Source organism: Ananas comosus, linkage group 22 (assembly GCF_001540865.1).
Source record: "Ananas comosus cultivar F153 linkage group 22, ASM154086v1, whole genome shotgun sequence".
Classification (NCBI taxonomy): Eukaryota; Viridiplantae; Streptophyta; class Magnoliopsida; order Poales; family Bromeliaceae; genus Ananas; species Ananas comosus.
This window is the reverse complement of record NC_033642.1, coordinates 424,459-452,434: the sequence shown is the minus strand read 5'-3', so window position 1 is coordinate 452,434 and position 27,976 is coordinate 424,459. Positions and strand designations below refer to the sequence as shown.

The 27,976-nt window shown below is 32.8% G+C and overlaps 3 protein-coding genes across 4 annotated transcripts; 1 reads left to right on the top strand and 2 right to left on the bottom strand.

The window, feature by feature from the left end:
- On the bottom strand, positions 8,236–13,857 carry LOC109727298 (ruBisCO large subunit-binding protein subunit beta, chloroplastic). The gene is made up of 15 exons (XM_020257357.1): positions 13,722–13,857; positions 12,622–12,868; positions 12,394–12,519; positions 11,902–12,039; positions 11,706–11,801; positions 10,953–11,195; positions 10,616–10,850; positions 10,263–10,432; positions 9,995–10,072; positions 9,833–9,904; positions 9,636–9,740; positions 9,247–9,339; positions 9,060–9,152; positions 8,677–8,800; positions 8,236–8,541 (listed from the first exon to the last, which is right to left on the bottom strand). The coding sequence occupies exons 2-15, from the start codon at positions 12,859–12,861 to the stop codon at positions 8,528–8,530; spliced, it is 1,827 nt and encodes a 608-aa protein (XP_020112946.1). The 5' UTR covers positions 12,862–12,868; positions 13,722–13,857; the 3' UTR covers positions 8,236–8,527.
- LOC109726939 (pentatricopeptide repeat-containing protein At1g08070, chloroplastic-like) lies at positions 22,187–24,238 on the top strand. Its single transcript, XM_020256762.1, has one exon. The coding sequence runs from the start codon at positions 22,206–22,208 to the stop codon at positions 23,817–23,819; it is 1,614 nt and encodes a 537-aa protein (XP_020112351.1). The 5' UTR covers positions 22,187–22,205; the 3' UTR covers positions 23,820–24,238.
- Positions 24,222–26,449, bottom strand: LOC109726940. Of its 2 annotated transcripts, none has more exons than XM_020256763.1 (2): positions 26,104–26,449; positions 24,222–24,850 (listed from the first exon to the last, which is right to left on the bottom strand). In XM_020256763.1, the coding sequence occupies exons 1-2, from the start codon at positions 26,199–26,201 to the stop codon at positions 24,415–24,417; spliced, it is 534 nt and encodes a 177-aa protein (XP_020112352.1). In that variant the 5' UTR covers positions 26,202–26,449; the 3' UTR covers positions 24,222–24,414. The 2 variants fall into 2 exon arrangements, with proteins under 2 accessions (XP_020112352.1, XP_020112353.1); XM_020256764.1 differs by having other exon boundaries at positions 24,222–24,847; positions 26,104–26,407.

Sequence of the window (27,976 nt, the reverse complement as noted above, 5' to 3'; positions counted from 1 at the left end):
AGCTACAAAGAGAGAGAGAGAGAGAGAGAGAGAGAGAGAGAGTTTGGGGGATTTTTTTTGTAGTGTAGTGAGAAGGAGGTAGTGAGGATGGGGGTTGGGAGAGTTAAATTGAGAGAGAGAGAGAGAGAGAGAGAGAGAGAGAGAGTGTGTGTGTGTGTGTGTGTGTGTGTATTTTGTGTTTGTGTTTGTGTTTGTGTATTTGAGTTCACTTTTTTACAAAAGAGGGGGTGGGGGAAGTGGGGCCCACATTTTTATAAATGTTTTGTTGGGAGTTTGGTAATTTGGGTGGACATGGTCTACCATGTTGGCACTTGATGATGAATTTTTTATTTTTTAAAAATTTTCTTTTCCTTTCTAAGAACTGTGTAGACACCACGAACAGACTCATCCAGTGCGTTAGACAGTACAGTATTATTCAATAAAATATTTTTTTTAAGAAAAATATAGCACGCTATTTGTTTCATTTATTCAAATAGTAAATTAAGCAATATGGGTGAGGCATCACAAATCTCAAAAGGTGGCGAGAAAAAAAAAAGATTAGGCCAACACACACTGGCCGACACTGGCCAACACTATTGATTACTGTTATGTCGCTCCACTGGACTGAGTTTCTCCCATAGGTTCGTCAGCTGATTAATCTTGTAGATTTCGAGGGTCGGGTCTGTGTAGGTTATTCTGAAAATCGCTCTATTCCTAATATCCCAAATAACCCATCAGCAGGCTACAAGTCTAATAAGACAAATAAATTTTGGTTGAGACCCCGCCTTTCTATCCATCTATTCCAGACCGAATGCACATCTTCTCCTGTATTGTTTGAGTAGTGATATTATAACTATAAGTCTAATATTATTTGAGTAGTAATATTATAACTTATATTATAAAGTAAAGTTTCTATAAATAACTTAAACTCTTTTTATAAAAAAAAAAAAAAAAAAAAAAAAAAAAAAAAAAAAAAACTATGCATGAGTGTGTGTTTTTTTGTAGGGTTTGGTAATATGTGAGGGCCTGGTTTACCATGTTGGCAATTATTCCCTTTAGAATTTTTTTAAAATTTATTTAAGAAGTTTATAGGCCTGCTTATTGATGAATTAGTGTTTAAATAAAAATTATTTTACTTTTGTTGTTTCTTTGTATAACTTTAGAACTAAAGAAATCACATAAAAGCTAGAGAAGTAAAAGATAATTAATATTTTATTATTGTTTTCTCATTTTATTTTTCTTTTTGGTTTTTTTAACTGACGGTCCGAAGTCATCTATGGTATTTTGGAGAGTCTGAGTTTCGATCGAAAACTGAGTTACAGTAAACCAAACAATAAAAATGAATATTTATTATCAAGCAAACACGCCCCATGTCTCTTATTGTATAGTATTGTTTGATAATGTGTTATCTGAATAGTATTATTAAATAATATATTATTAGTGGTTTTTCACAAACAACTTTAACTTAAAAAATAGGCTAAATTGCAAAAAAAATTCTTTCTAAGTATCCATTTCAACACTTTTTCTCCCTAACTTTTAAAAATCTATATTTTACTCTCTTAACATTTTAAATTTTTGTATTTTGATCCTTCTCTGTCAGAATTTCAGTACTATTTCGTCCATTTCTTATAATCTGTACCAAGAATATCTTTCAAAATGACAGAAATATATTAAAAAGTTTTTTTTTTCTTACAAAAGAAGTAAGGATGTTTTGGTTATTTTGTCCTCTCTATTAATGCCATATCTCTCCATCGAAAATATTTTTAAAATTTTAAAAAGACAAAATATAAAATTTTAAAAATAAAAAAATAAAAAAAAATATTTACATAAAAATTTCTTATAATTTACCCTAAAAAATAACTAAACAAAAGCTTATTTTGTATATATTACCAACAATTAGGTAGGAGAAAGCTTTAATTGTAGTTACATACTTACTACTATATATTTAAAAAAAAAAAAAGAAAAAAAAAAGTGACTCTTTTTTTCTTTTTTTCTTTTTTTGCAGAATCCTCCTTTTAATTTTCTCTAATTTATTTTGTGGCCTCGGATTCTTTCCACAATGGCCAAAAAAGATGCAGAAACATTTATTACAGGGTATCCTATTATGTGTTGCAATTATGAGCTAACATGGGAATATGGCTTTTTCCCCCTTTTTTTTTCTTTCTTTTTTTTTTTGGCCCTTTTGACCCCCCCCTTTTTTTTTTAATTATTAGCTATGATGGTGATGATTATATGCACCCATCCCCGTATCTTTTCCCATTTTTGCAAACAAGGACAGCTACTACTGTTGGGGTCCTCCATGTTATGCAACAACCTGTGAACCTGTGGAGTGAAAAAGTTTTGGGCAAATTGCATTTCTAGTCCCCCAACTTTTGGTTTTGTTCAATTTTGGTCCTCAACAACTTTTGAAGTTCGACAATAGTGGTCCCTAAACTGTTCGAATATTTTCATTGTGGTCCTTGTCTGTACTTTCTACTGAAAAGATTAATCCACTTCTTTTTAAATCTTATATTTCAATACTACCAAAAATTAAACCGCTGAATCAAAGATACCAGATATATCAACTATTAATGTATATTTATTTAGTATAATGCCGGATTGGTGGACTCCTGCCTCGGTCCGCTCCGAATCGATCGGTAAATAAAAAAAAAATAAAAAAATATAAGTCGTGCTCAATCCGCTCCGATCTGCCCAAAAAAAAAGAACGGGAGATCACTTTCTTTCTTTGATCCGTCCTGATCTGTTAAAAACTCGCTTCCTTTCCGAATGTCAGTGCATATCAGCGCATTAGCAATTTTTCAAAAAACTTTTTTAGGGTTTTGGTATCGTTCTGTATGTAAAATACAAGTATTAGTACGATATACGAGAATAAAAAAGTCAAACTTTTAAGTTAAAGATAATAGTAAAAAGAAAATGGATTTGTTTAAACGGTGTTGATCAGATACGATTGTTTTTGTATTTGTTACGTAGAAAACTTTCTTCGAGGAAACAAAGAAAGCGAGTTAAAGGACATCGATAATCCTTCAACTCGATCAGAATCTGAACCGAACCCGATTCAAATTATTTGGATAGTAAAGATAGCTCATTTACTTGAAGCTCAGCCTCGTATCTTAGATTTGGAATATCCAATAACTTATTGAATTTGGATTTGGATCTTTTTTACAGATCCAATTCAATTCCAATCTTTTCCGTTATTTATTTTGCTTTGGCCAAGTTTTTCTAAACTTAGTCTCATAAATTATATAAGACTAACACTCTATTCTTACAATAAGACTACTGCAACCAATATGCATCGCAAGAACTCAAATGGCTAAAAACCAAGCGTATATATATATAGTCAAACTATAGTAACCACATTGTGAATAGCTAAGACACCGCGAATCAAAGAACCAGTCATACTATTACAATATTGAATATGTTACTGACGAGTGAGTAGACATCCATGTGACTTCTCGTATTGGTCACGCTCGATACCCTTGTTCTCTAACAAACCACCTTCGCATGCGCTAGCTTCAGTGTCCCCACACAGTCGACGCGAGACTGATCTACTCCAAAAGGAACCGATCTGTGTACTAATCTCACTGGATCAATCACTTTTCCCGTGATGGTTCATCAATCAAAAGCATTTAGGAATTAACCACAAAATCCACATGTCTTAAATTCTTAACTCTTGAGAATATGCGTGATCATTTTATTAATTTTTTGGATGATTCATGGACACATACACAACATAAATAGAAACAAAAAATCCAAATTCATTCGCCATGTATAATAAAACCAAAAACAAAATTGTATCCTAAAAAAATACATGTATCGACCTGTTTGGCTTCTAGGCATTTATCTATCAATCTCCCACTTGCATTAAATCCAATTAGCCATATACCTAAATCCCATCTTTTCAAGGTGGGCTTTAGTTTTCTGCTGGCTAGGCAGTTTAGTTAGTGGGCCCGCCACATTATCTGCAAAGACTACTCTCTACACTTTGACGTACTTTATCGCGAGATAGTCACATATAATATGAAATCACCGCTTTATATGCATGAACCTCTGATAACATCTTAACTCCTTAACTGTGGCTACGGCGCTATTGTTATTGCATTAAAGTAGTAAAGCATCTAATGATATCACGCCTAGTTTTACGATAAACTTCTTAAACCAAAAGGCTTACTTTATAACCTCAGATGCGACGATATATTTTGTTTCTATGGTAGAATCAATGATGATTGATTGTTTGAAACTCTTCCTATACACCACACCACCATTGCACAAGAATAAGTATCCTGACGTAGACTTTTTATCGTCAACATCAAATATAAAATCCAAATGCCAAAGACATATCTTTAATCATTCTCAAGTAGTTAAATGTATTCTTCACAGTAGTCTAGTGCTCCTCGTCTGGTGGTTCAGCCTAAAAGGTTAAAAAGATTAAACGTGCTAGAATTAAAGTAGTTCTAAAATAGGTTATCCCTTAAAAAAAAAGGATCATAAGTGGTGTCAGAGCCACTCTCATACTTTAATTAAGATTAAAATGATAGATTTTAGTATTTTAAATCGCCCTTCGTCGTTATTCATGTATGAATTAGATTCATAATTTTGTTATGATATTTGATTATAAAAAAATATCATGAATTAAATGATTGACAGATCATTTTACCATATTCCGAAAATCATAAATTTTGATCAACTAATTTCTTTAAAATTATTTTTTTAATCTGCTATATGATACTGTAGTAGTCCGTATCCGTACAGATACTGTAGTAGTCCGTATCGTTATTGTAGCATTACGTATTGTTATTATTTCTATTTTTAAAATTTTAAAATTTTGATTAGATCAATTTTATTTAAAATGCTAATTTTATTTTAAAATTTGATGAGATCAAATTTTGGATCTAGATTTTGTTTTTTTTTCACATGAGATGTGAATTCTTGATGAGATCGAGTAGCAATTTGTATAGATTAAATTTTTTATCAAAATTATTTGATTAACTGATTAGTTAACACAAACAATCGATAAGATCAGTCCGTTTTGGTGATTTGATCATCTATTATTTTTCGAATCATTGGTAACGATTAATATAAATACTTAAAAGTAATGTATTGTGCTTGTGATGTAAGAGAGATGTATGGGTGATGATCATTCATAGCAACTTATTTATTTTATTTCGACATATGATATATGATATATAATATATATGCAGAATTTTGTAATCTTAAATTTGTTTAAATTAAGAACTCAGTAGTAGAGATGGTTGTTTTGGGTCTGCATGCACAAACCGATTTTATTTGAAAAACTGCATGTCTTAATAGATTAGAGATAAATGTTATGGAATATAATTAATTTTACTTTATTATTATTATTGGGTTGTATATTATATGGTTGTGCATCATTAGTTGATCAATTGCACGTCGAAAGCACACAATAATCCCAAATCAAGACAAGCACTCGATGGCGGTCGGATTAAGAAGTGATGGTGATCGGATCAAGTTGCAACTCCGTATCGGATCAAATAGTTGAAGATGATCAAACTAATAACGCATGTATCCTTGTATTTATGACCCTAAAACTCCAATTCTATTTTAGTGGCTCAAGCTTTTAGCTATATTATGTTTTTATGCGTGAATTATATTTATTTGTATGAGATGAAAATAAGCAAAATGAAATTTGAAACAAAAAACATTAATCTCCTCATAAATATTAAGTCGAGCGGTATTTCATCATTGTAGAAATGCGGGCATTTTTCTGATGTTAACTCGCTCCGCTATTTACAAGGGTCAGTGGTATTAGAAAGGCGCAACTACTCTATTAGGACGAGATGCTACAGATTAAAGATAGGGTTGGGCCTAATATCTGTCAAGTGCAACCACTCTGTTAGCACTTTGCTTGCGCATTTGAGCGGTGAATCTGACTTATCTAAAAACAAAGAGGCCAATAACAACAATCCTATAAATACTACATACAACAAACAATAAAAAGGTGAAACAAAAAGCGAACATATGCCCACATACTAATACCTTCTTTTCATGAGTTGTTGTATGGTTGCAACTACAACCTCCTAATAATAATAATAAATTTTTTTAAAAAAAAATAAAAGTAAGGAAAAGAAATAAAAGTGGCAGTGGTTGCAGTTCCATAAATTGAGCTTCCCAGTGAAGCAGTAGAAGCTCTCTCTCTCTCTCTCTCTCTCTCTCTCTCTCTCTCTCATATGGTGAAAAGGAGCACAAACCTAAAAGGTTACAAGAGAGTGCAAATTTTGCATTTTTATTAAGTTTCATCCAAGGTCCCACTGAATATCATTCTCTAACTAATAAACTTCTTCTAAGATGAGGAATAACATGTCCTTCCAGAAGTGCTCAGCTGAACTGGTTCGATTAAAGATATAATTTCTGTAATCCACTGAAAAATTGAGAAGTATATTTCTACGTACTTTTATTCTTAACTCTAATAAATAAAGTGTGATATTGGATGTCCATATTAATAAAGTCATTGTTTAGTCCTTTTGGGTGCTAGTTATTTGATAAAATCGTGACAAGTTCTTGCCAATAAATTATATTGTAATACGATCAGAAGTTCTAAATTAAAGTTTCTTACTTATAATGACTATTTTTTAACAAATTTTCAGCAACTGTTTAATTAGCAGGAGTATATTAAAAGTTACGGGTAAATTGCATATAACTTTCTGTAAATATATCGAATAGCAGATATATTTCTATAAATGTTTAACTTTTTATACTTATTCTTGTAAAAGTCCTAACGTTTTTATATATGCATACCTCTGCTGTTATGAATTATGATCCGTTAGAAAAATATAGTTAATCATAAGTAAAATACATAATCTTAGCTAGTAAATGAAGCAAATTGATCTTTTTATCTCTCTTATATTATCGGGCAGAAATGAAAAAGATGACCGTTGGAGATTTTATTTTTATATAATTCTAACAGTTAGAATTTTTGAAGAGATATGTTTGTAATAGCAAAAATGTCATTTCACATATTCTCTATTAAAAAATAAACAGTGTTAATGGTAACAAATCAGATGAACAAATATAAATATCGCTAAACTTTTGTACGAATAAATATAAAAAGTTGGATTTTATAAGAATATATTTGATGTTTGATATATTTACTATATGAAATTAATCCAAAATTTAACTAATCACAACAGGAAGAAAAGGACTTTTACAATCAGTATATTAAATTATATAAAATTAGTTTCGAAATGAAAATTTAACTAATTTCAAATTTTATTTAACAAATTTAATTTTAAGTTTATAAAAATTGTGAATAATCACCCACTCAATAATTGATCTTGCTGTCTTAGTTTGGATGCATTCGCAATAATTCCTCCATCTTAATACCAAATCTCCGTATCACCAATAAATAACAAAAAAACAAAAACAAATTAAAACAAAAAAAAAAACACTCTAATAAAACTCTTTTTTTTAAAAAAAGGGAAAAAAAAGAAAACCTAATTGGGTATTAGAACAAAACTTTGTTGATTCTAATGTGTGACAAATACACATCACGAGGTGTTGGATGCTAAAAAGGAAACAAACTCGTCCTTTTCACGTCCTACTCTTTATCCCAGGAATGGAATGTGAACAGGGTCGAATTCAGATTAATTTTTCAAAAAAATCAAATTTCGACTATCAAATTTAAAATTCTAATTTTATTATCCAATTTTTTAATTTATTTAATTCGAGTTGACGAATCATCAACACTTTTGACTAAAGATTAAAACTAGATTACTTAACAGTCAAATTTATTTAAAAATTAAAGCACAAAGAAAATAAAAGCTTGAATAATAAAATCAAAATTGCGAAAAAATAATAGACAAATTAAAATAATTCCTAGCTCAAATAAATTTGCACGTTTTTCACTTTGATTTTAACACAACTTAGATTTGGATGTTTAATCTGCATGTCAAGAGTTTTCTTGAATTTTGTTTAAACTCTAATCCTCTATAATTATTATTCTAAATAATTTAATATAATAGTTATTCTTCTACATAATTTATTATTCTATACAATTATTAGATAACTTAATATAATAACAAATAACAATAACAACCTAGTTTAAAAACAATAAAAAAAAAGATGCTTTCAAATTTTTTATGACCTTTTTTCCTGAAACATCTAATGATTTTGTGATTTTGCCAAAAAAAAAAAACAGGTCAATATTTTGAATTTTGCAAAATCAATCCAAATTTTTTTTTAAAAAAGCACAAACCAAAATGCCCCTAAACCCTTTCTCTCTCCTAACAAAAAGCAGCATAAAAACTGAGATCTTATCCTGAGCTACAAGTGTTATAACTGGAGACAATGATTATGAAAACTCTCTTCTTAAAAAATAAAATAAAATGAAAAATGAAAAAAAAAAGAAGCTAAATTCCTCATAAGCAAGATAGATCTATGCTGTTGCATCATATTAGGACTTTAAATAGAACAAAAATTAATCAATCCCTCGCCTCGCCGAACCGAAACATTGATCTACAAAAAAAAGGAACACCGCCCCGCGCTCTCGTCATGGTTTTCGCCGTCGATCGATCGATTAGTATCCATAACCTGGTAAGAATGAGCAAAATGTTTTAAGAATTTTCGAATTCGCAATTTAGGTCAAACTCCCGAATGAGCAAAATGTTTAAGAATTTTCGAATTCGTAATTTAGGTCGAACTCGAAATCGGGTACGGAGCGCGTACCGGAATTATCCATCGGGTTCGTCATCGGGGCAGGCTCGGGCTCCTTGATTTCGACCACCACCACGTCCGAGGTCAGGAACGTCTTCGCGACTGACGACGCATGCTCCAAGCAGCATCTCACCACCTGCATTTCGTTCAATCGTTCGTTCGTTTTTGTTTTTCAGATTTAATTTCTCATGTCAAATTAGTTAAAACAAGATCGAAGCGAAAGCTAATGAAGTTTTCAATCATCTAAAATGTTGAAAATGTAGCATGCTTGTCCCTTTTGATTATTATCTGTATGCAGAGATCTGCGCAGGTTCATTAACACTTGAACTTTCGGAATCTAGTAGCGAATCCAAGGAAATGACTTGAAAAGAGGAGAAATTGACGGATCGACAAACCTTGGTGGGATCGATGATACCGGCAGCCATCAAGTCCTCGTATTTTCCGGTCGCGGCGTTATAACCAAATTTAAGGTTGTCGCTGGCGAGAACCTGAGTAGGTGGATTGCGGTTAAAATGAACGTAAATTAGCGACAAGCTCACCGAATTAAATAGATTTTAATAGAAAAAAGATGAGAGCTCGGACCTTCTCAGTGACGACGCTTCCGTTAACGCCCGCATTTTTAGCGATCAACTTCAGTGGGTAGCTCAAGGCCCTCTTGACTATATCAGCCCCAACCTGCAAAAGTCATAAACGAAGGGAAGAAAGCAGTCATGCATCGAGCCATCGAGTCAGCCAGCACCAAAGAGGCTAAAATTCCAATACTATTCCCGGAGGAAGACGAGCTTTCATGAATTACACCACCCTCGAGGGTATCAAATTAACGATTTCGTCCATTTAAGTTTATTTCACGTAAAGGTAAACTCACTGCGTGAAAAATTGCTGTGTCGGTGCCATTCGAAGCATCAAACTTTTAAGAGCTAACATCATAACTAACCCCAAGTAGAAGTGTATATACCGCTCTGGAATTATACCTTTTGCTCATCATTTTCAAGGGTGTCTTTAATGGCATCGACTTTCGATGCGAGCCTCAAAAGTGTACAGCCGCCGCCAACAACAATACCTTCCTCGACAGCCGCCTGAGCACAAAATAGTACGATTAAATGTACAATAAACATCGAAGCGAACAAAATTAGGCTGGTTGAATCCAAAAAGTAAATAAATAAATTACCTTTGTGGCGTTGAGAGCATCTTCCACTCTCAGTTTCTTCTCCTTCAGCTCGGTTTCTGTTTGGGCTCCAACCTAAGAAATTTAATGAAAAACTTGAGGCATATTATGGTTTTGTGTAGAAAAGAATAAATAAAATGCCGCGTCTCTAGCACAATGATGCACCTGAATTACAGCAACACCGCCGGAGAGTTTAGCTATTCTCTCATTAAGCTTTTCCTTTTCATATTCTTGCTCCGCAGCCTGAGAAAATAGGCACCAACACGCAACATTAGTTGGTCCTGTAATATCAAACTCTACCATTACCAAGCAAAATCACCAATACAATCGCAAAATTGTCCACCCGAGAACATCAGTAGAGTTTTTGCCCGCTATAGGGAGAGAACAAAGTTGACAAGAAAAGCCGTGAAAAATAGTTTTATGGAAATGAGACCTCAATTAGGTTTCGGATCTGTGCAACTCGTTTGGCCACTTGCTCCTGAGTGCTTCCATCACCAACTATGGTGGTTGAATCCTTGGTAAGCACAACCTTTGCCGCAGTGCCCAAAACTTCTTTGTCGGCCTTATCCAGAGACAACCCAACTTCATCTCTAACCACAGTAGCTGCAGAAAATAATCACACAGTTAAATAAACAATTAAGAACTACACAAACTGCCAATATACTTCCTGCAATTTTTTAGAGCGCACAAACGAAAATTTCAAATGTTTAGTGATGTGTTTGTGGAAATAGATGGTTTTGCAGGACATATATATATAAATAAAATTGATGTTAAATATTATCTAACCTCCAGTCAAAATTGCAATGTCATCAAGGTACTGGCTTTTCCTCTCTCCAAATCCAGGGGCTTTCAATGCGGCGATTTTCAGTGCCCCCCTCAGCTTATTCACGACCAGAGTCGCAAGAGCTTCCTGTTCAATCTCTTCAGCAACTATAATAATCGGATATCCGCCTCTTATGGCGTCTTCCAAAACATTGATAAGATCTCTGGCATTTGTAATTTTCTTGTCAACAAGCAGCAGCTGAAAAAAGAAGAGAAAAATGGAGATGACGTACATGAAAATAAATGTTCGATGTTGATCAAAATTAGATAGGGACCGTTATTATATAGAAATGCATCAAACCTTGCAATTCTCATACTCCACAGTCATTTTCTCACTATCAGTAACAAAGTAAGGAGAAATGTAGCCTCGGTCAAATTGCATTCCCTCCACAACATAAAGGCTATTTTCGGCACTTTTCCCTTCTTCAAGGGTGACCACTCCCTTCCTACCCACCTTACTCATGGCATCGGCGATCATGTTACCTATTTCATAGTTGTTTCCGGCGCTCACTGCAGCCACATCAGCAAGCTCGCTGTCTTCAACCTGTGAATTCGGAATAAATGCAGTGAAAGATTGCAGAACCTCAAAAAAAACGATCAATACAAGAGAAAAGGAACAACAAAAAAAGAAGCACAGCCGCATAGGATAGTATATAATAATGATGCGGCGAATGGGTATAGAAACTAGCATACATTAAAGAGACTCCAAGGATGCAAATATTTCAGCACAAAAAGGAGATAACAAAAGATATCCATCTTTCTCTGCTAAAAATAAAGTAAAATATCACCTGGAATAATCGTTCCCTATCAAACAAGATTATTCTACGACCAAAAAATAACTACTCTACAGCTCGAAGGACTAGCAGCATCCTTCATTTTTTTCTTCACTCATCCCCATAATTATTAAACTTACCCCTCATCATTACTGTTATCCATGTAATGTCAATCCGAACACAAAATAAACTTTCTTCTCTATCACTCGGAGATCGAGATAGCAAAGCGCTAAAATATGCTATCCTTGTTAATTATTATGCCCAAGGAAGCTGTAATTTACCTCTTTAGACATTTTCTTCAACTCTTCAACGAGAGATTTACTTGTTTTCTCAATACCGCGCGTTATCTGGACAGGGTTGGCACCCGCAGCAACTACCTGAATAATTATTTTTTTTTACAAAAAGAAACAATTTATCAACATTGAAGATATTTGCCACACTATAAACATTGAGAAAATGTAAAGTCTTTGTGCGTACCTTAACGCCTTCAGCGATTAATCCTTGAGCAAGAACGACAGAAGTGGTTGTCCCATCTCCAGCCAAGTCATTGGTCTTAGCAGCAGCTTGCCTCACCAGCTTAGCTCCGATATTCTCGACAGGATCCTCGAGCTCAACCTTAAAAAGGATTTGTCGAAGGCTTTATTAAACTCAACTTGCTCGCCAGAATACATAAAAGTTCATAATTAGAGGACTAGTAACTTTCAATATCGAACAAGCTGGCCTAATAACGATAAGGATAGCAAATTAACTTATTAGGAATATAATTTACAAGATGTTAAAGGGCTTCACAACAATTCTCATGCAGAGAAGGGTAAGATCTCAACAGCAACAATAGAGTATGAGGCAGCAGCTCGAACCATAAAAATAGCATAGGCAAAGACAAAAATAATTAAAATGTCGCCTTGATGCACTTAGAGACCTTACGATTAAACAACAAAGGACGTCGTGTAAAACATAAAAGCAGCATACCTCCTTCGCCACCGTGACACCATCATTCACAATTTTAGGGGACCCATACTTGCTTTCTAGAACAACATTCCTTCCTTTGGGACCAAGTGTGACTCCCACTAAGTCGGCAAGCTTATTAACTCCGATCTGAAATTTAATGAGTTGAGAAAACACGTGAAGATTGAAGCAGCTTCAAACAATAGCAGTCATAATTTAGTTTGTTTTGTTAATAATCTTAAGAAAAAGTACCTGCAGCTTTTTAATAGCTGAGCCGTCCTTGTTGAAGTACAACTCCTTCGCCATTGCTCTGATCTTGGAGCTGTGCTTCTTCTGGAGTCTAACATTCTGCATCCTAGCACCAACAGAGCTGGATGAAATAGAAGCAAGAGAAGAGAGCTTCTCAGAAGCCGAAAGCCTCTTCTCCTTCGCAAAGCTGCTTGGGGCAGCCGCGAGGCCGACTGTCGAAATGGTGCCGAAAGCAGAAGCCATATATTGCCTGATTCAAAAAACTAGTCAATAACCATCATACGCACTCTCGGAACATCTATCAGGAAGACAAATTTGCAAAATTTAATAATCAATATAATGAGTAAGCAACAATTTTACAGGAAATTGATTTGATATACAAGAACGTTTTGAGTTCACACATTTTTCCCAACGATACGGTCAAGTAACAGATTGTTGCAACTAAATCCCAGAGTCCAATTTAGCGGACTAGGTGCTGATGCGTCGCTGATATGGTGGTGATATTACAACAAATCGAAGTTTTAAGATTTATATTTAGAATCATAATACTCTACAGAATTATAACCATGTACTCTTATCTGATAAACTCGAAATCATCATAGTTCGTGCGACAAAATCTCCGTATCATCTTCAACACACAGCTACGTAGCAAACATTAATAAGCTCGACACTTTCAAATGGAAATTGGATTAAACTACTGCCACAAACATCAAAGATTCAAAATTATAAAGCTTTACAACAATCATAACCCCTAAAACCCCCAACCCCAATCAAATCCCACCCCATAGACCTTCCAAAAAAACGACCCATTTCTCATCAAAAACACATCGAAATGATGCGAAAAATTGAGAAGACCCTGCTTTCGAATCATAAACCCTAATCCCCCAATCCCAACCAAATCCCACCCTACAAACCCTGCAAAAATGATCCATTTCTCATCAAAAACACATCCATATGATGCGAAAACGGAGAAGACCCTCCCCTAATCTCAAATCACAATCCCTAAGTCCCCCCAATCCCGACCGAATCCGACCCCACAAAAGCGATCCCATTTCTCCTCAAAAACACATCCAGATGACGCGAAAAAACGGAGAAGAGCTCACCTCGCGACGGATTCGGGGGGGCTAGGGTTTTGCCGCACCTTGGTGGATAAGGCTCCGAGATTAGGGTTAGGGTTCTACACCGCGCGCTTGGGGAGTGAGCGAGGGAGTGGAGAGGGGGCGGATGAGAGGGGCTATTTATAGAGAGCGCTCGAGGGTTTTGGGGATTGGTCGCGAAGCTTCAGAACGATCTCAACCGTCCGATTTTTGCACTGCACTGTTATTGTCCGTTGATTCGCGATGCCGCGGAAGCATCTAGAAGAGGAAGGGCGTGTATTGGATACTCGTTTTTGTATGGCTAAAATTTAGAAAAAAATTTATAAAAATCTTTTTTTTTATTTTAAATCTTTTTAATTTCAAAATTTTATATTTTATACCTTTATTAAAGTTTTAAGTTGATGTATTTAGACTCTTCTAGGTTTCATTATTATTCCGTATATTTTTATAATTCATACCGAAAATACTATTAAAAATAATACAAATATGTTAAAAAAAATTATTTTTTTTATAGAATAAGTAAAAGATAGTTCGATCATTTCGCTATTCTCATTAACGTCGTAATTCACTGAAAATATTTCTGAAACTTTAAAGAGGTAAAATATAGATTTTGAATCTGCTATCCTATCTTATAATATCTTAATTTTATTGTCCAACATTTTAATTTATTTGATTTGAGTCCGTTAAAAGTACTTTGACTTCAATATTTTAGCTAATTATTTACTTTAATCAATTTATAGTTACGAAAACTATACAAAATATATTAACTAAATCTATAAAGATAAACAGCACATTTAAATTTAAAGTTAAAAAGTCGTTGAATGACTCAAATCTAATAAATTGAAAGATTTGGTAGTACAATCAAAATGGTCTATAGTTCAGATATATTCTGTATATTTTTATCTTATATTATAATAAATATATAAATAAATACGGATTTGAATATCAGACGAATACTAAGATTTAAAAATCAAATACCCAAAAAAAATGTAAATTTTGAGACTAATTGGATACTAATCAAATAGGAGAATACATACCCCATAATCCATAAATATAAAAATCTAAAAAGATACTGATGTATATTTGAATTTTTAAGTTCAAACTAAATGCAATACATATAGAGAAAAAAAAATGAGGAATCTGAAAAATAAATTTTGAATATAGACTCAATGCGTATATTACATATTAAAATATACTAAAATCTGTTTCAAATTCTGAGAATCTGATATTAGTTTAAATTTCACAATTACAATCTGGAATTAAAATTGAAAGATCTAAGTTGGTCTCACAGGAGAGGAAAAAAAGATGATGCAAAGCAAAAGAGAAAAGACAATAAGGGAAAAAGAAAAAGGAAAAGCAAAGGAGAACATGTGAATAAAGCATGGCAATTTTTTAATTAAAGATTAATTTCATACAGGTCCCTACAAATTTAGTAAATAATAAACATATTCCTATAAAGTTTAACTTTCATATATTATTCCTATAAAACTTCTAACATTTTCAAATATGTCCATCTGGTTTATTACCGTTAGAGAACTGTTAGAAAACTGTTTATATTTTCAATTTTGCCATCAGAAATATGTTCTTCCAAAAGTTATAACAGTATAATACAAGAGGGTAAAAATGTCAAAAACTGATCAGAGTTAAGTATTTAACATATGGTTAACTAAAATTTTCTAACGGATTCTAACAGTAGGAACATATTTAAAAATATCATGACTTTTGCAGAAACAACATATAAAAGTTGAACTTTATAGAAATATATTTGTTATTTACTATATTTGCAAAAAACAGTATGATATTAACCCACCCTTTAATTAACTCATAAACTCTTGCGATTAAAATTGCGCAAGAAAATTCAACTTCTGCAGCTGAAATTACAACCAAACTGACAACAGTTCGACTTCTGTAGTTGGTGAAGAATTAGATGATTCGATTTTAACCTCCAAAAGTAATAAATGCAGTTGTAGCTATGGTAATATAAAACAAAAAAAAGGTACAGTTACAGCTGCTGCAGTTATAATCGCACATAACCAAGCGAGCCCTATATCCAACATTATTTAGTAACATTTTAAAGTTGTAAAGTTCTTATTATTGAATTCAAACTCTACCAAACTTCTATTTCTAGCTTTACTTAATTCTCTCTCATTTAATCTCAAGTCCAACTATCAAACCTTTCAAAACGTCTAGTAATAAGTGTTAAGTATAAAAATAAAAAATATTAAAATAGCTTAAACTTTTACAGAAGAAATTAAAAAAAACAAAAACTCTTAACAACAATAGCCACTCAACAAGGAGGCTAAATTAAATTAGGTGATTTTATTTTTTATTACAAATAAATAACCCCTTTGACATTTATAGATACATTAATTGATACATTAATTTACAAGCTACATCAAGCTAAAAAAAAAAAAGAAAAAAAATAGATTATTACAACATTATGAGAGTTGAACAATGTAGTAAATTAGTAACATTAGTTACAATTAATTACAATTAATCAAATTAATCAACTAAAAATGATGATGGATGGATCACAGCAGCACTCATCCAGTAGGCAACAGCAGCATAAAGCAGCAAGGCTACAAAAAATTAAAAAAAAATAAATAGATATTATTTTTCCATTTTTTCAAAAAAAAAAAAGAAAAGAAAACTATCTAGTTGATTAGAGGAAAAGCAAAGAAACTGTGAGCCATGGCATTTTTAATTAAAGATTATTCAATACAGGTCCCTACAAATTTAGTAAATAATAAACATATTCCTATAAAAGTTTTTTAACTTTCATATATTATTCCAAAATACTCCTAAACATTTCAAAATATCGGCATTCTGTTTATTACCGTTGAGAACTAGTTAGAATGTTATATCAAATTTGCCATCCAGATAATAAGTTCTTCCCAAAGTTTGATAAACAGTATAATTACAAGAGGGTTAAAAATGTCAAAAACTGCATCAGAGTTAGTTATTTAACATATGGTTAACTAAAATTTTTTAACTGGATTCTAACCAGTAGACATATTTAAAATATCATGACTTTTGCAGAAACAACATATAAAAGTGAACTTAATAGAATCTAATTTGTATTTACTATATTTGGCAAAACAGTATGATATTAACCCCACCCTTTATTAACTCATAAACTCTTGCGATTAAAATTGCGCAAGAAAATTCAACTTCTTCTTTCAGCTTGAAATACAACCAAACTGACAACAGTTTCGACCTTTCTGTAGTTGGTGAAGATTAGATGAAGATTTACCCCAAAAGTAATAAAATTTGCAGTGGTAGCTATGTATAAAACAAAAAAAGGTCATTAAACAGCTGCTTGCAGTTATATATCGCAACATTACCAAGCGAGCCTTATCATCAACATTATTTTTAGTAACATTTTAAATTGTTATAAGTTCTTATATGAAATTCAAACTGCTACCAAACTTTCCTATTTCTAGCTTTACTTAATTCTCTCTCATTATCTCAAGTCCACCTATAAACCTTTCAAACTTCTTAGTTAAAAGTTTAAGTATAAAAATAAAAAAATATTTAAAATAGGCTTAACGTTTACAGAAGAAATTAAAAAACAAAAACTCTTAACAACAATACCACTCATCAATGGAAGGCTAAATTAAATAGATATTTTATTACAAAATTAACCTTGACATTTATAGATAACAATTAATTGATACATTAGATTTACAAGCTACATCAACATAAAAAAAAAAAAGTAAATAAAAATAGATTATACAACAAGAAGTGACAATTTATCATTAGTAACATTAGTTTACAATTAATTACAATAATCAAATTAATCAACTAATGATGATGATGGATCACAGCAGCAACTCAATCAGTAGTCCAAACAGCAGCATAAAGCAGCAAAAGGCTCAATTAAAAAAAATAAAATAGATATTTATTTTTTTTCCATTTTTTCAAAAAATAAAAAGAAAAGAAAACATCTAGTTTGATTGAGGAAAAGCAAAGGAATCAAATTTGATAAAGCATGGCATTTATTAAGATTAATTCATACAGGTCCTACAAATTTAGTAAATAATCAATCATATCCTAATAATTTAACTTTCATTATTCCTATAAAACTTCTAACATTTTCAAATATGTCCATCTGTTAATTACCGTTAAGAGAATGTTAGAACTGTTTTATATTTCAATTTTTGCCATCAGAAATATGTTCTTTCCAAAAGTTTTATAACAAGTATAATAACAAGAGGGTAAAATTCAAAACGATCAGAGTTAGTATTTAACAATAATGGGTTAACTAAAATTTCTAACGGATTCTAACAAGTAAGGAACATATTAAATTATGACTTTTGCAGAAAGCAACATATAAAGTTGAACTTTTAGAAATATATTTTGTTTATTACGTATATGAAAAACAAGTAAATGATATTAACCCCCTTTAATTAATCATAAACTCTTGCGATTAAAATTGCGCAAGAAAATTCAAACTTCTCAGCTTACAAATACAACCAAACCTGACAACAGTTCGACTTCGGTAAGTGGTGAAGAATTAGATGATTTCGATTTTAACCTCAAAAAGTAATAAATCATTTGTACTTATGGTAATCATAAAACAAAAAAGGTACAGTTTACAGCCTTGTGCCAGTTTATAAATCGCACATAAACGCAAGCGCAGCCCCCTATATTCCAACCAATTAATTTAGTAAATCATTAAAGTTGTAAAAGTTCTTATATTGAATTCAAACCACCAAAACTTCTATTTCTAGCTTTACTTAATTTCCTTTCTCGATTTAATCCAAGTCCCAACTATCAAACTTTCAAACGTTCTAGTAATAAGTGTTTAAGTATAAAAATAAAAAATATAAAATAGCTTAAAGCTTTTACAGAAGAAATTAAAAAAACAAAAACTCTTAACAACAATACCACTCACAAGGAGGCCTAAATTAAATAGGGTATTTATTTTTTTATTTACAAATAAATAACTTTTGACAATTGATAAGATACATTAATTTATACATAATTTTAAAGCTAGCATCAAGCTAAAAAAAAAAAGAAAAAAATAGATATACAACATTATGGAAGTTGAACAATGTATATTAGTAACATAGTTACAATTGATACAATAATCAAAATTAAATCCAACGTAAAATGAATGATGGAGGAGATTCACAGCCAGCACTCATCCCAGTAGGCCACAAACACATAAACAGCAAGGCTACAAAAATTAAAAAATAAATATGATATTATTTTCCATTTGTTCAAAAAAAAAAAGAAAAGAAAACTATCTATTATTAGAGATAATGATCATTTCATGTAAAAGCCTAAACAGGGATATTTACTTCTGCGTCATTTGTCACCGATGGTTTTTCGCATCGAATTCATGACGCACATTTAATTTGATTACGCTATTTAATAATTCAGAACGAGTTTATTATTTTTCAAGATTATATGTTGTCTAATTTCTGCCTTTCTTTGAAATTGACTGCATTATTGATCTATCTAATTTTAACTTTTAGATCCTATATTTATTACTTTTAAACATTAGCCTCAATTGACGTACATTATATTGACTAATAATAAAATTAAAATATGAAACATTAATGACCTAAATAGTTTTGAGCTTAAAAAATATCTCATTCATTTTGGTTCCTACAAAAAAAGAAATTAACTTTTTTCTTCAGATTTTCACGAAAACTAGCTGTTTCGTGTTACATTTCTTTATTATTTAATTTTATTCGAAAATAAAAACTATGAAAAAAGTGTTTTTTTTTTGTTATGAATAACAGTGTTTCGTGAATTAACAGTTTTTTTCATCTTTTCCAGGGAATTTAACATTTCAAAAACTAAATGAATCAAAGAAATATGAAATATTCAACCCTTTACAAGTTTAACATGTATAGATATTATTCAGGATCCGTGATCATCAATTCAGATACCCTGTCGCTATGATCGATAAATAACGAAAGCAATGTCGCTTTATTTATTTTATAAAGATGCCGATTACTTTACGTCAATGTAACTGAAAGCTTGATTCTTTCGCTATATACTATCTGAAACTATGAACATATTTTGAAATTGAAATCTATATTTTTTAAAAAACTTGTAAAAGTTTAATAGAGTAATCCATCAAAATTTCCGAAGTTTAGGTTCGACTTCACAACAATGAAAGTTTAAGATGGTAAAATGTCTCCAATCGCTTCTGCAAGGTTTCTTTCTATAATTCTATTAAATTTTCTATTTTCGAATCTTTCTGCACTCTGAAGAATAAATAAAGAAATTAATGCTTATACTATCTGTGATTTTTTGTTTCTTCGAAATGTTTAAATATTAGTGTTCATAGATTGTAAAGATTAAATTTTTTGATATGTAAAGAAATAAACTCACCAATCCCGGTAGAAGCCGCCGCCGGCGCCGGCCGCCCTTTTCCGGCGGAGCTGCAATATTGAGGTGTGTGCCCATAATAGAGTCCTTGATAATACCTTAAATTAAAAAAACAATACTATATATTAATTTGGGATAATATTTTTAAAAGCTTCCAGAAATACTAATATATATCTATAATATTTCGTGTTTGACTAAAATATTTTATTAATTTTAAAATTTTTTTTCAATATCTTAAATCCTATAGAGTTTAGCTAGTGGATTAGGAATTGAAGGTATTTTAGTAATTTAGAATAAATTAAAACAATTTTTGAATTAGCAAGTCGTGAGTAAATAACAAAAGCTTCCCTATTAATTTGAATCGTATTTTTTGTTTTTAAAAGATAATTTTAATTCAAAATTACAGGATAAAACAGTAAGATTGTTATGCAATCATTTTTACCCAAACTTCACCGTAACAAACAACAAAACAAGAATCTTAAAAACATCCCTTTTTTTCTTTCAAAATTTTTAAAGATAAATATCACTTATACCATTTATCGAAATAATAAATTAACCAACCAACCATAAAAAAATATATATATATATATATTTATATATATAATATATAAATATATATAATAATTTAATATATACTATATATATTATATTAAATATATATATAAATTACATATCAATTATATAAAATTATGTTTAAATAATAAAATATAAAAACGCAAATGATACCAAAACAAACCCCCCCATCCAAAATCATAGTAAACAAATGACAGAGATTAAAATTTAACAAAATAGGGGCAAAGAACTTTTTAATTGACACAAAAAGGATATAAAAAAAACTTAAAAAAACCAAGAGGTTTGTCAAAAACATTAAGAAGCAACCAAGTTTTATGCATGCAACACTTGAAAATATAATAAAGAGAAATTTTGATCAAATCAATGGTTCTTTAAATTATTTTTTTTTCTAAAATAGGAATTTAAATGGAAACATTACCATATATATATATATGTATATAAATTAATGGTTCAATTACCTTGAGCAGGATATGGTGGTGGGTATCTTGGATCATACATCTTTCTTGTAACAAGGAATGAGATTGTGATATTGGTTTTAAAAAAAAAAGAAAAGAAAAAGAAAAAGAAAAAGAAAATAATTGGAGAATTAGGAAAAAAACTTGGAACTCAATTTATAATACAAAATACAATCACAAGAAAAGAAACCAAAACCAATTCAGTTTCTCTCTAAACAAAAAAAAAAAACAGTTTAAGTTTATGAAATAAATTGTTTAATTAATCCAACAAAATTGTGGGTTTGGTGGTTTTTTTTTTTTTTTATCTTTTTTGTTTTTTTTTGTTGGATTTGGTTGTTCTATTTTGGGTACTAATAATTTTTAGAGGCTCCATGAGAAAGCATTCACTCAATCCTATACAAAAATGGCCATTGCTTAGGTGGAGTGGTTGAGAGCAACTAATAGAAGCAAAAAATATTAGTTAAAAGCCAAGGGCACAAAATTGAGATGTCATATAAATAGGGGTGAAAGCGATCGAATACGATCGGGTATTCGACAAAATTATATTCGTATTCATATTTTTTTAATATGAATTCTGATGCGGATATACGTCAGATACTAAATTTTTATTACCTATCCGTTAAAAACGGATTATGATTCATAAATGAGTCAGATTTAATAAAATGATCAGAGAGCGGAACAGAGTTCCCACCTCCCGCCCATTTTCTTTGGTGGCTGATTCGAAGCGGATTGATTTGTATTCTATTTTTTACTCCAACTTACCGCTTTATTAGAAGCAGGTTAAGAGGAGAGCGTGGCCGAATGTTTAGCGGATTTTTTGTGAATCCGATTGGATCGAGAAAAAAAATGGGTCTTCAATCTCCCGCTCTATTTTTTCAGCGGAACGGGACAGATTCGGAACAAATTAATCTTTTTTCTCTAATTTTGACTTTCATTTATTGTCTCATTCACGACATATCGAGACAGAAGCTTCGCTAACCCGCTAACCCGCGAGTCCATTAACATACCGGATAACTATCCACTAGACTACTGCTTTAGTTTTTTTTTGTTTTTTTTTTTAATTTGTATTTGTATAAATAGAATGCATTATTAGATCTCGGAGAAGCAACCAACCATGGCGTCGTCGTCTTCGTCGTCCTCCTCCCCAAACCCAACCCAACTCCACCTCTCCCCCCACGCAACGCGCACCCAAAAGCTCCCCCGCACCCTCCCCCTCCGCACCCCCGCCGCCGCGCGCGGCGGCGCCGTCGCCGGAGATGATCGGAGCGCGCCACCGCGGCCCCGCTCCATGTCCTCGTACGTCGAATCGCTCCAAAACGGTACCATTCCCGACACCTTCACCTTCCCCCCTCTCCTCAAATCCTTGTCCGATTCAAACGCGCTGCTCGAGGGCGAAACGATCCACGCCCACGTCGTGAAAATGGGCTTTGAGCGCGACTTGTACGTGAGGAACAACCTCATCAGGTTGTACGCCGTGTGCGGGGACTTGGTGTCCGCACACAACCTGTTCGACCAATTTCCCCAGAGAGATGTGGTCTCTTGGACCACTCTGATCTCCGGGTATTCAAAGATGGGCCTTCTAGAGCAAGCGATCGAGGTGTTCTTGTGCATGGTGGATGAGGGTTTCGCGGCGGCGGATGCGGTGGCGATCGTCGCGGTCCTCGCCGCATGCGCCAAATTGGGGGATTTGGATTTGGGGAGAAGGGTTCATAGGTATGTTGATAGTAGTAGGATCAAATTGGATGTGTTTGCTTGGAATGCTTTGATTAGTATGTACGCAAAGTGCGGCGATATCGATTCGGCTTACAAGTGTTTCAAGAAGATGCCTAGGAGGAATGTGGTTTCATGGAATGCTATGATTTCCGGGTTTGTTCGTGCCGGCGAATTCGAGAGGGCTCTCTCTTTGTTTAAGCGGATGCAGGGTGAAGGGATCGAGCCGGACGACGCAACCTTAGTCGGAGTTCTCAACTCCTGCGCTAGCCTCGGAGCTCTCGAAATGGGGAGATGGGTTCATGTGTATGTGGTTAGGATCGGGTCGAAGGCCGACGGTGTTTTGGGGAATGCGTTGGTCGACATGTACGCGAAATGCGGGATGATCGATCATGCCATGCAAGTGTTCGACGAAATGCGCAAGAGAGATGTTTACGCATACACATCGATGATAGTAGGGCTCGCGATGCACGGCCGAGGGGAGAAGGCTCTCAATCTCTTCAATGAGATGTTGAGAGTTGGTATAAGCCCTAATAGGGTCACTTTTGTCGGGGTTTTATCGGCATGTACTCATGCCGGGTTGGTTGAGCTAGGGCTTCGCCATTTCGAGGACATGTCGAGTGTGTATAATATAACTCCTCAACTTGAGCATTATGGGTGCGTGGTTGATATGCTAGGCCGGGCCGGGTATTTAGATAGGGCCCGTGAGTTTATTAGGGCAATGCCGGTCGAGCCCGACGCTTTCATATGGGGGTCGCTTCTCGGGGCTTGTAAGATCCATGGTGAAGTTGCAATGGGCGAAAGTGTGATGAAGCACCTCTTGACTGTGGAGAATGAGGAGGATGGGAGTTATGTGCTTTTGTCAAATATCTATGCGGCAAATAATCGTTGTCACGATTCGAACAGGGTACGAAAGGCGATGAGGAGGAAGAAAGTGAAGAAGACCCCGGGTTGTAGTTCTATTGAGATAGACGGCGTTGTTCATGAGTTTGGAGTAAAGAAGAAGATGGAAGCATAAGCTTTCGGGGTTTTAGAGCAAATCATTATGAAGGGAGGTATAGTTAAGATCCACTGATGATGCGAGGCGAAGCAAACTAATGTTGCAGGAATGGTCATTTGCGCACATCAATAGTCTGGCTTCTAAAATAGCTTCTTTGCGTAAAAAGCAGAAAGCCTACTTTACTAAGTACCTAAAATGAACCTCTACGCGTCAAGATCTGAAGTTTCGATATAAAAAGCTTTTGCTTCTAACAGCAGCAGGAAACTGGCTTGTATCTTTCGACAACTACACTCGAACAACACTTTTACATAAGATACAAAAGCGCCAAAGAAGCCCTAAAAAGAAGTTCCTTGGGTCTATGTAGATGAATCCACCGGAATGTTGAGGATGTGTAGTTGAATTATCATCAAAGAACAAATATGAAACAAACAAGCACTTCATTCAAAAAGTTACCCTTGATTACAGCTCCATTTGTACCACTACTTGAAGATTAAGATAGATAAAGAGGATTCCATTCTAGCATCACAACAACACATTTAATTGTACCTAGTGTTATTCTCTGGTTTCAGTTACGGTTTCGGTTACAAGCGAAAAAAGAAAAAGGAAACTTCAACTACAGGAGATCTGAGTCGTCGGTTTCGGTTTCGATAGGGGGAGGCCTTACGATCTCCTCGACCTCGACCTCTCGGACCCAAACGGTTTCCTCGAGCACCGTCGAGCCGTTACCGTTGCCGTTCCCTTTACTGCTTCCGCTCCCGTTGGTGATCCCCGACGGGTGGGGCGGGGCGGGGAGCCTGGTGTTCACGTCGACCTCCCCCTCCTCCGCAGGCACGAAGACGCCCGTCTCGGGGTCCGGGGCCCAGAAGATGTCCGACTCGGCCGACTCGAGCACTTCCTCGGGGAGAACCGTCGCGACGGCCCCGGACTCCTCTTGGAGCTTCTCCGGGTTCTTCCTGTTTAGAGCCTCTTGTACTCGGTTTGAGTCTACGGAGACGGTATCATCGTCGTCGTCGCCGTCGGATTCTTCTTTCCGGCCATGCACTTCCCTGCTATGAATGGATGGAAAATGCATTCCATTTTTAGTTATTAGGCAACAATAGACCAATCACGAACTGTCATGCGGCTACATGCTTCTCCAGAGTAGACAATTTTATACTATATATTAAAATACAAAAAGATTAAAAAACGAAAAGATTATAAGCGGTTTTGAATTTTCAGATCTTTTATAGTGTAAAATTGATATTATGAAACTAGGCCTAAATATAACGTGAGAAACTGAGAATCACCTATTCATGTTCAAACAGTAGGTAAAAATGCATGGACACCCCTCACGTAATACCATTATGTAAAATGTATTATTAAGGCCCCTTTTAACTTTTAATCTGTTTATTTAAATTTTTATAGGGAGGTAAGTTAATAAAATTTTTTTCAAATTATTCTAAATTTCGAACTGCTCAATAGGGATCAAATTTGATAAAAACCACTCATAAATTTGGTAAAATTTCTAATGTCATAAATAAAAGTTACCAACGGTAAAAAATCAATAGCGTATTTTCACTTTACTCTACTGATGGTCCAAAAGTGGCAATTAATTAACTATCAACATGGTTTCATTTTGTCACCATGGTTCAACCAGTTATATTTAACTATTCTCTGCTTTTATTTTTATTCTACTATAAGAATAAATCCTCAAACAGAATTGAGAATACCATCCAATAATTTTCAAGCAAATTTACCTTTTTGCTAATCTATTTAAAGATAAATTTTTTAAATAAAAATAAAATAATAAAATAGTAAAGTATAATTTTTTCAGGCCGCGTATATTACATAGTTGAGGGGTCATTTTGATATGACAACATCCGGAACCTTCTTGAGTGTTCTCTCTCTAAAGAGCTCTATCTTATTTGTAAGGAAAAACTTCAAAAATTCGTCCAGTGGTTTTGCAATTTTTCACTTTGTTCCTCTGTGATTTAAAATGTATCAAATTCTTTCCTTAGTTTTATTTTTATTTTTGGATAGCTTTTTCGTTAATATTTTATTAAATTATATACAAAAAACTTTATATACCCATCTAGATTTATCAACTATTTACTTTAGTACTCTTTAATTTTAACTTTATTACTGATTTAAGAAAAAAAAAATAATGAAATTGATAAGAAAAAGAGAAAAACGAAACCGCAGAAAGACAAATTGATACATTTTAAACCATAAGGGGGGGCAAAGTGAAAAATTACGAAACCACGGAGGGTTTTTGAAGTTTACCCTATTTGTAACTAGAGAGAGAGAGATTGAAAATGGGTACCTGAGAGAGAGGAGATTAAGAGGGTTTGTTGTTGTTGAGTTTGTGAGAGGGAGATTATTGTTGTTGTTGATGTTTGGGGTGGTGATCGAAGCTCCCATGTAGTGGTAGTAGCCTCCTCTTCCCAATAATTACTCCAAGCCTCTTCATTGTAATGATAAATATTTAGAGAGATAGAGAGAGAGAGAGAGAGAGGTTTGTACAAATCTTCTTACTTCTACTCCTCTAGAGAGAGAGAGAGAGACAGAGAGAGAGAGCTTAAAACGCTTCTGTCCTTGGTGCACAAACGTCACGTCTTCTTTTTTGAACGAAATTCTAACTTTTTTTCAAAAATACCATACAAGCTTATCAACTAGCTAATTAGTATCTCTCTAGCAAAAAAAATATATACTGTGTGATTCTCTCTTAAGAATTTTTTCAATTATGTATCGGCTTATTTTCTTCAAATAAATTTTTATTTTCGTACGATTTTCTCAAAAAAAAAAGAGTAGATATACTGTTCTTGCACGGAGAAAAAAGGTTTAAAATGCGACAGTCACAAAGCTAATATGATGCTTTTCAACTAATTTAATTATGTTTTTAGTATTCACTATCACCATCGTAATTTAGAAAAAGATTATTATATTTTAAAATATATATATATATGATTGGCTAGATATTGATGATGTAGTGTGACTGCTGCATAGTAGACTTCCTCGCAGGGATAGGAGAGATTTTTGGGCTGTTAAGCCTCCTAAGAAATATTTTAATTATAAAAATAAAGAAAGGTGAATTATTATTCATTAATTTTAAAAATAGTAAATTATTCATCGTTTTTCTATAATTTAAATATTTTCTGCATCCAAATTCAAATTCTGAAAAATATATAGTAGTAACCTGTAAAAATAATTTTAATATGTTAAAGAAAATAGTGAAAAATTGCGGTATTTAGAAAACTATAATTTTTTCACTGCATATAACTAATTTTATAAATAAATTTTTTTTGACAAACTATTTTTATTATAATTATAATTTTTTTTAACTTGTGGAACCCACCTATTCATAAAACAATTTCCCACAACAAATTTTTTTTTTAAATTGCGTAACAAAGTTTCGAATAAATTTAAGGATACAAACAGAACGGATCGAAGGTTTTAGAGCCAACAACTTGGCATTTTTTCAATTGAAAAGTTTTTATACACCAAATATCTTATTACTACTTTTTAAGAGTTTACAAATAGAACATTTTTTAAAGCTAAACTCCTCACCCTCTTTGTACTTTTTTCTTTTTTTCACCACTTTTTTCTTTTTTACCTATATTATTATTTACTAACAATATAATAACAAAATTAATGCGGTTATTCCCAAATTGAAAGTGGAAAACTAATGATATTTTAATTTTAAATTTTTAACTAAGTCACAACTCGCAAGAGATTTTTTGGTTTTTAAAACACACAAATAAAATAATGTTACTTTGGGTCAAGTGTTTTTTCCCCGTGAGAGAAAGACAACAATACATCAATTTTATTTTATCTTTTTTTTACATGTAAAATAAACTCGCAATTAGATTTTAAACTTAAAACAATATTAGCCATTAAAATTTTAAACCAGCTGCATTAGATATATTTTGCTTTTTATTTTTTTAAAAAAACTTCAAATACCATTCGTGTGGTTTCGCACTTTTTTATTTTAGTACCCTATAATTTAAAATATATCACTTTAGTATCATATAGTTTCGTTTTTCTTCCCTCCGTTAATTTTTTTGTATATATATATAACAGTAGTCGTGAAAGGTATTGAGAAGCAATTTAGTATATATTTTTTGAAATCTATGGGGTTGATACGAAATAACTTATAAATGTAAACATGAAACACCAAAATTGAAATAGTGATTATA

Coding starts and splice junctions, on each gene's coding strand:
- LOC109727298 (XM_020257357.1), bottom strand. CDS start 12,861: ATGGCTTCTGCTTTCGGCACCATTTCGACAGTCGGCCTCGCGGCTGCC. Junction 10,073..10,262: donor AGATCCGAAACCTAATTGAG/GTCTCATTTCCA, acceptor CTATTTTCTCAG/GCTGCGGAGCAAGAATATGA. Junction 9,905..9,994: donor GCGGTGTTGCTGTAATTCAG/GTGCATCATTGT, acceptor TAAATTTCTTAG/GTTGGAGCCCAAACAGAAAC.
- LOC109726940 (XM_020256763.1), bottom strand. CDS start 26,201: ATGGGAGCTTCGATCACCACCCCAAACATCAACAACAACAATAATCTC. Junction 24,851..26,103: donor CTTAATCTCCTCTCTCTCAG/GTACCCATTTTC, acceptor ATCCATTCATAG/CAGGGAAGTGCATGGCCGGA.
- LOC109726939 (XM_020256762.1), top strand. CDS start 22,206: ATGGCGTCGTCGTCTTCGTCGTCCTCCTCCCCAAACCCAACCCAACTC.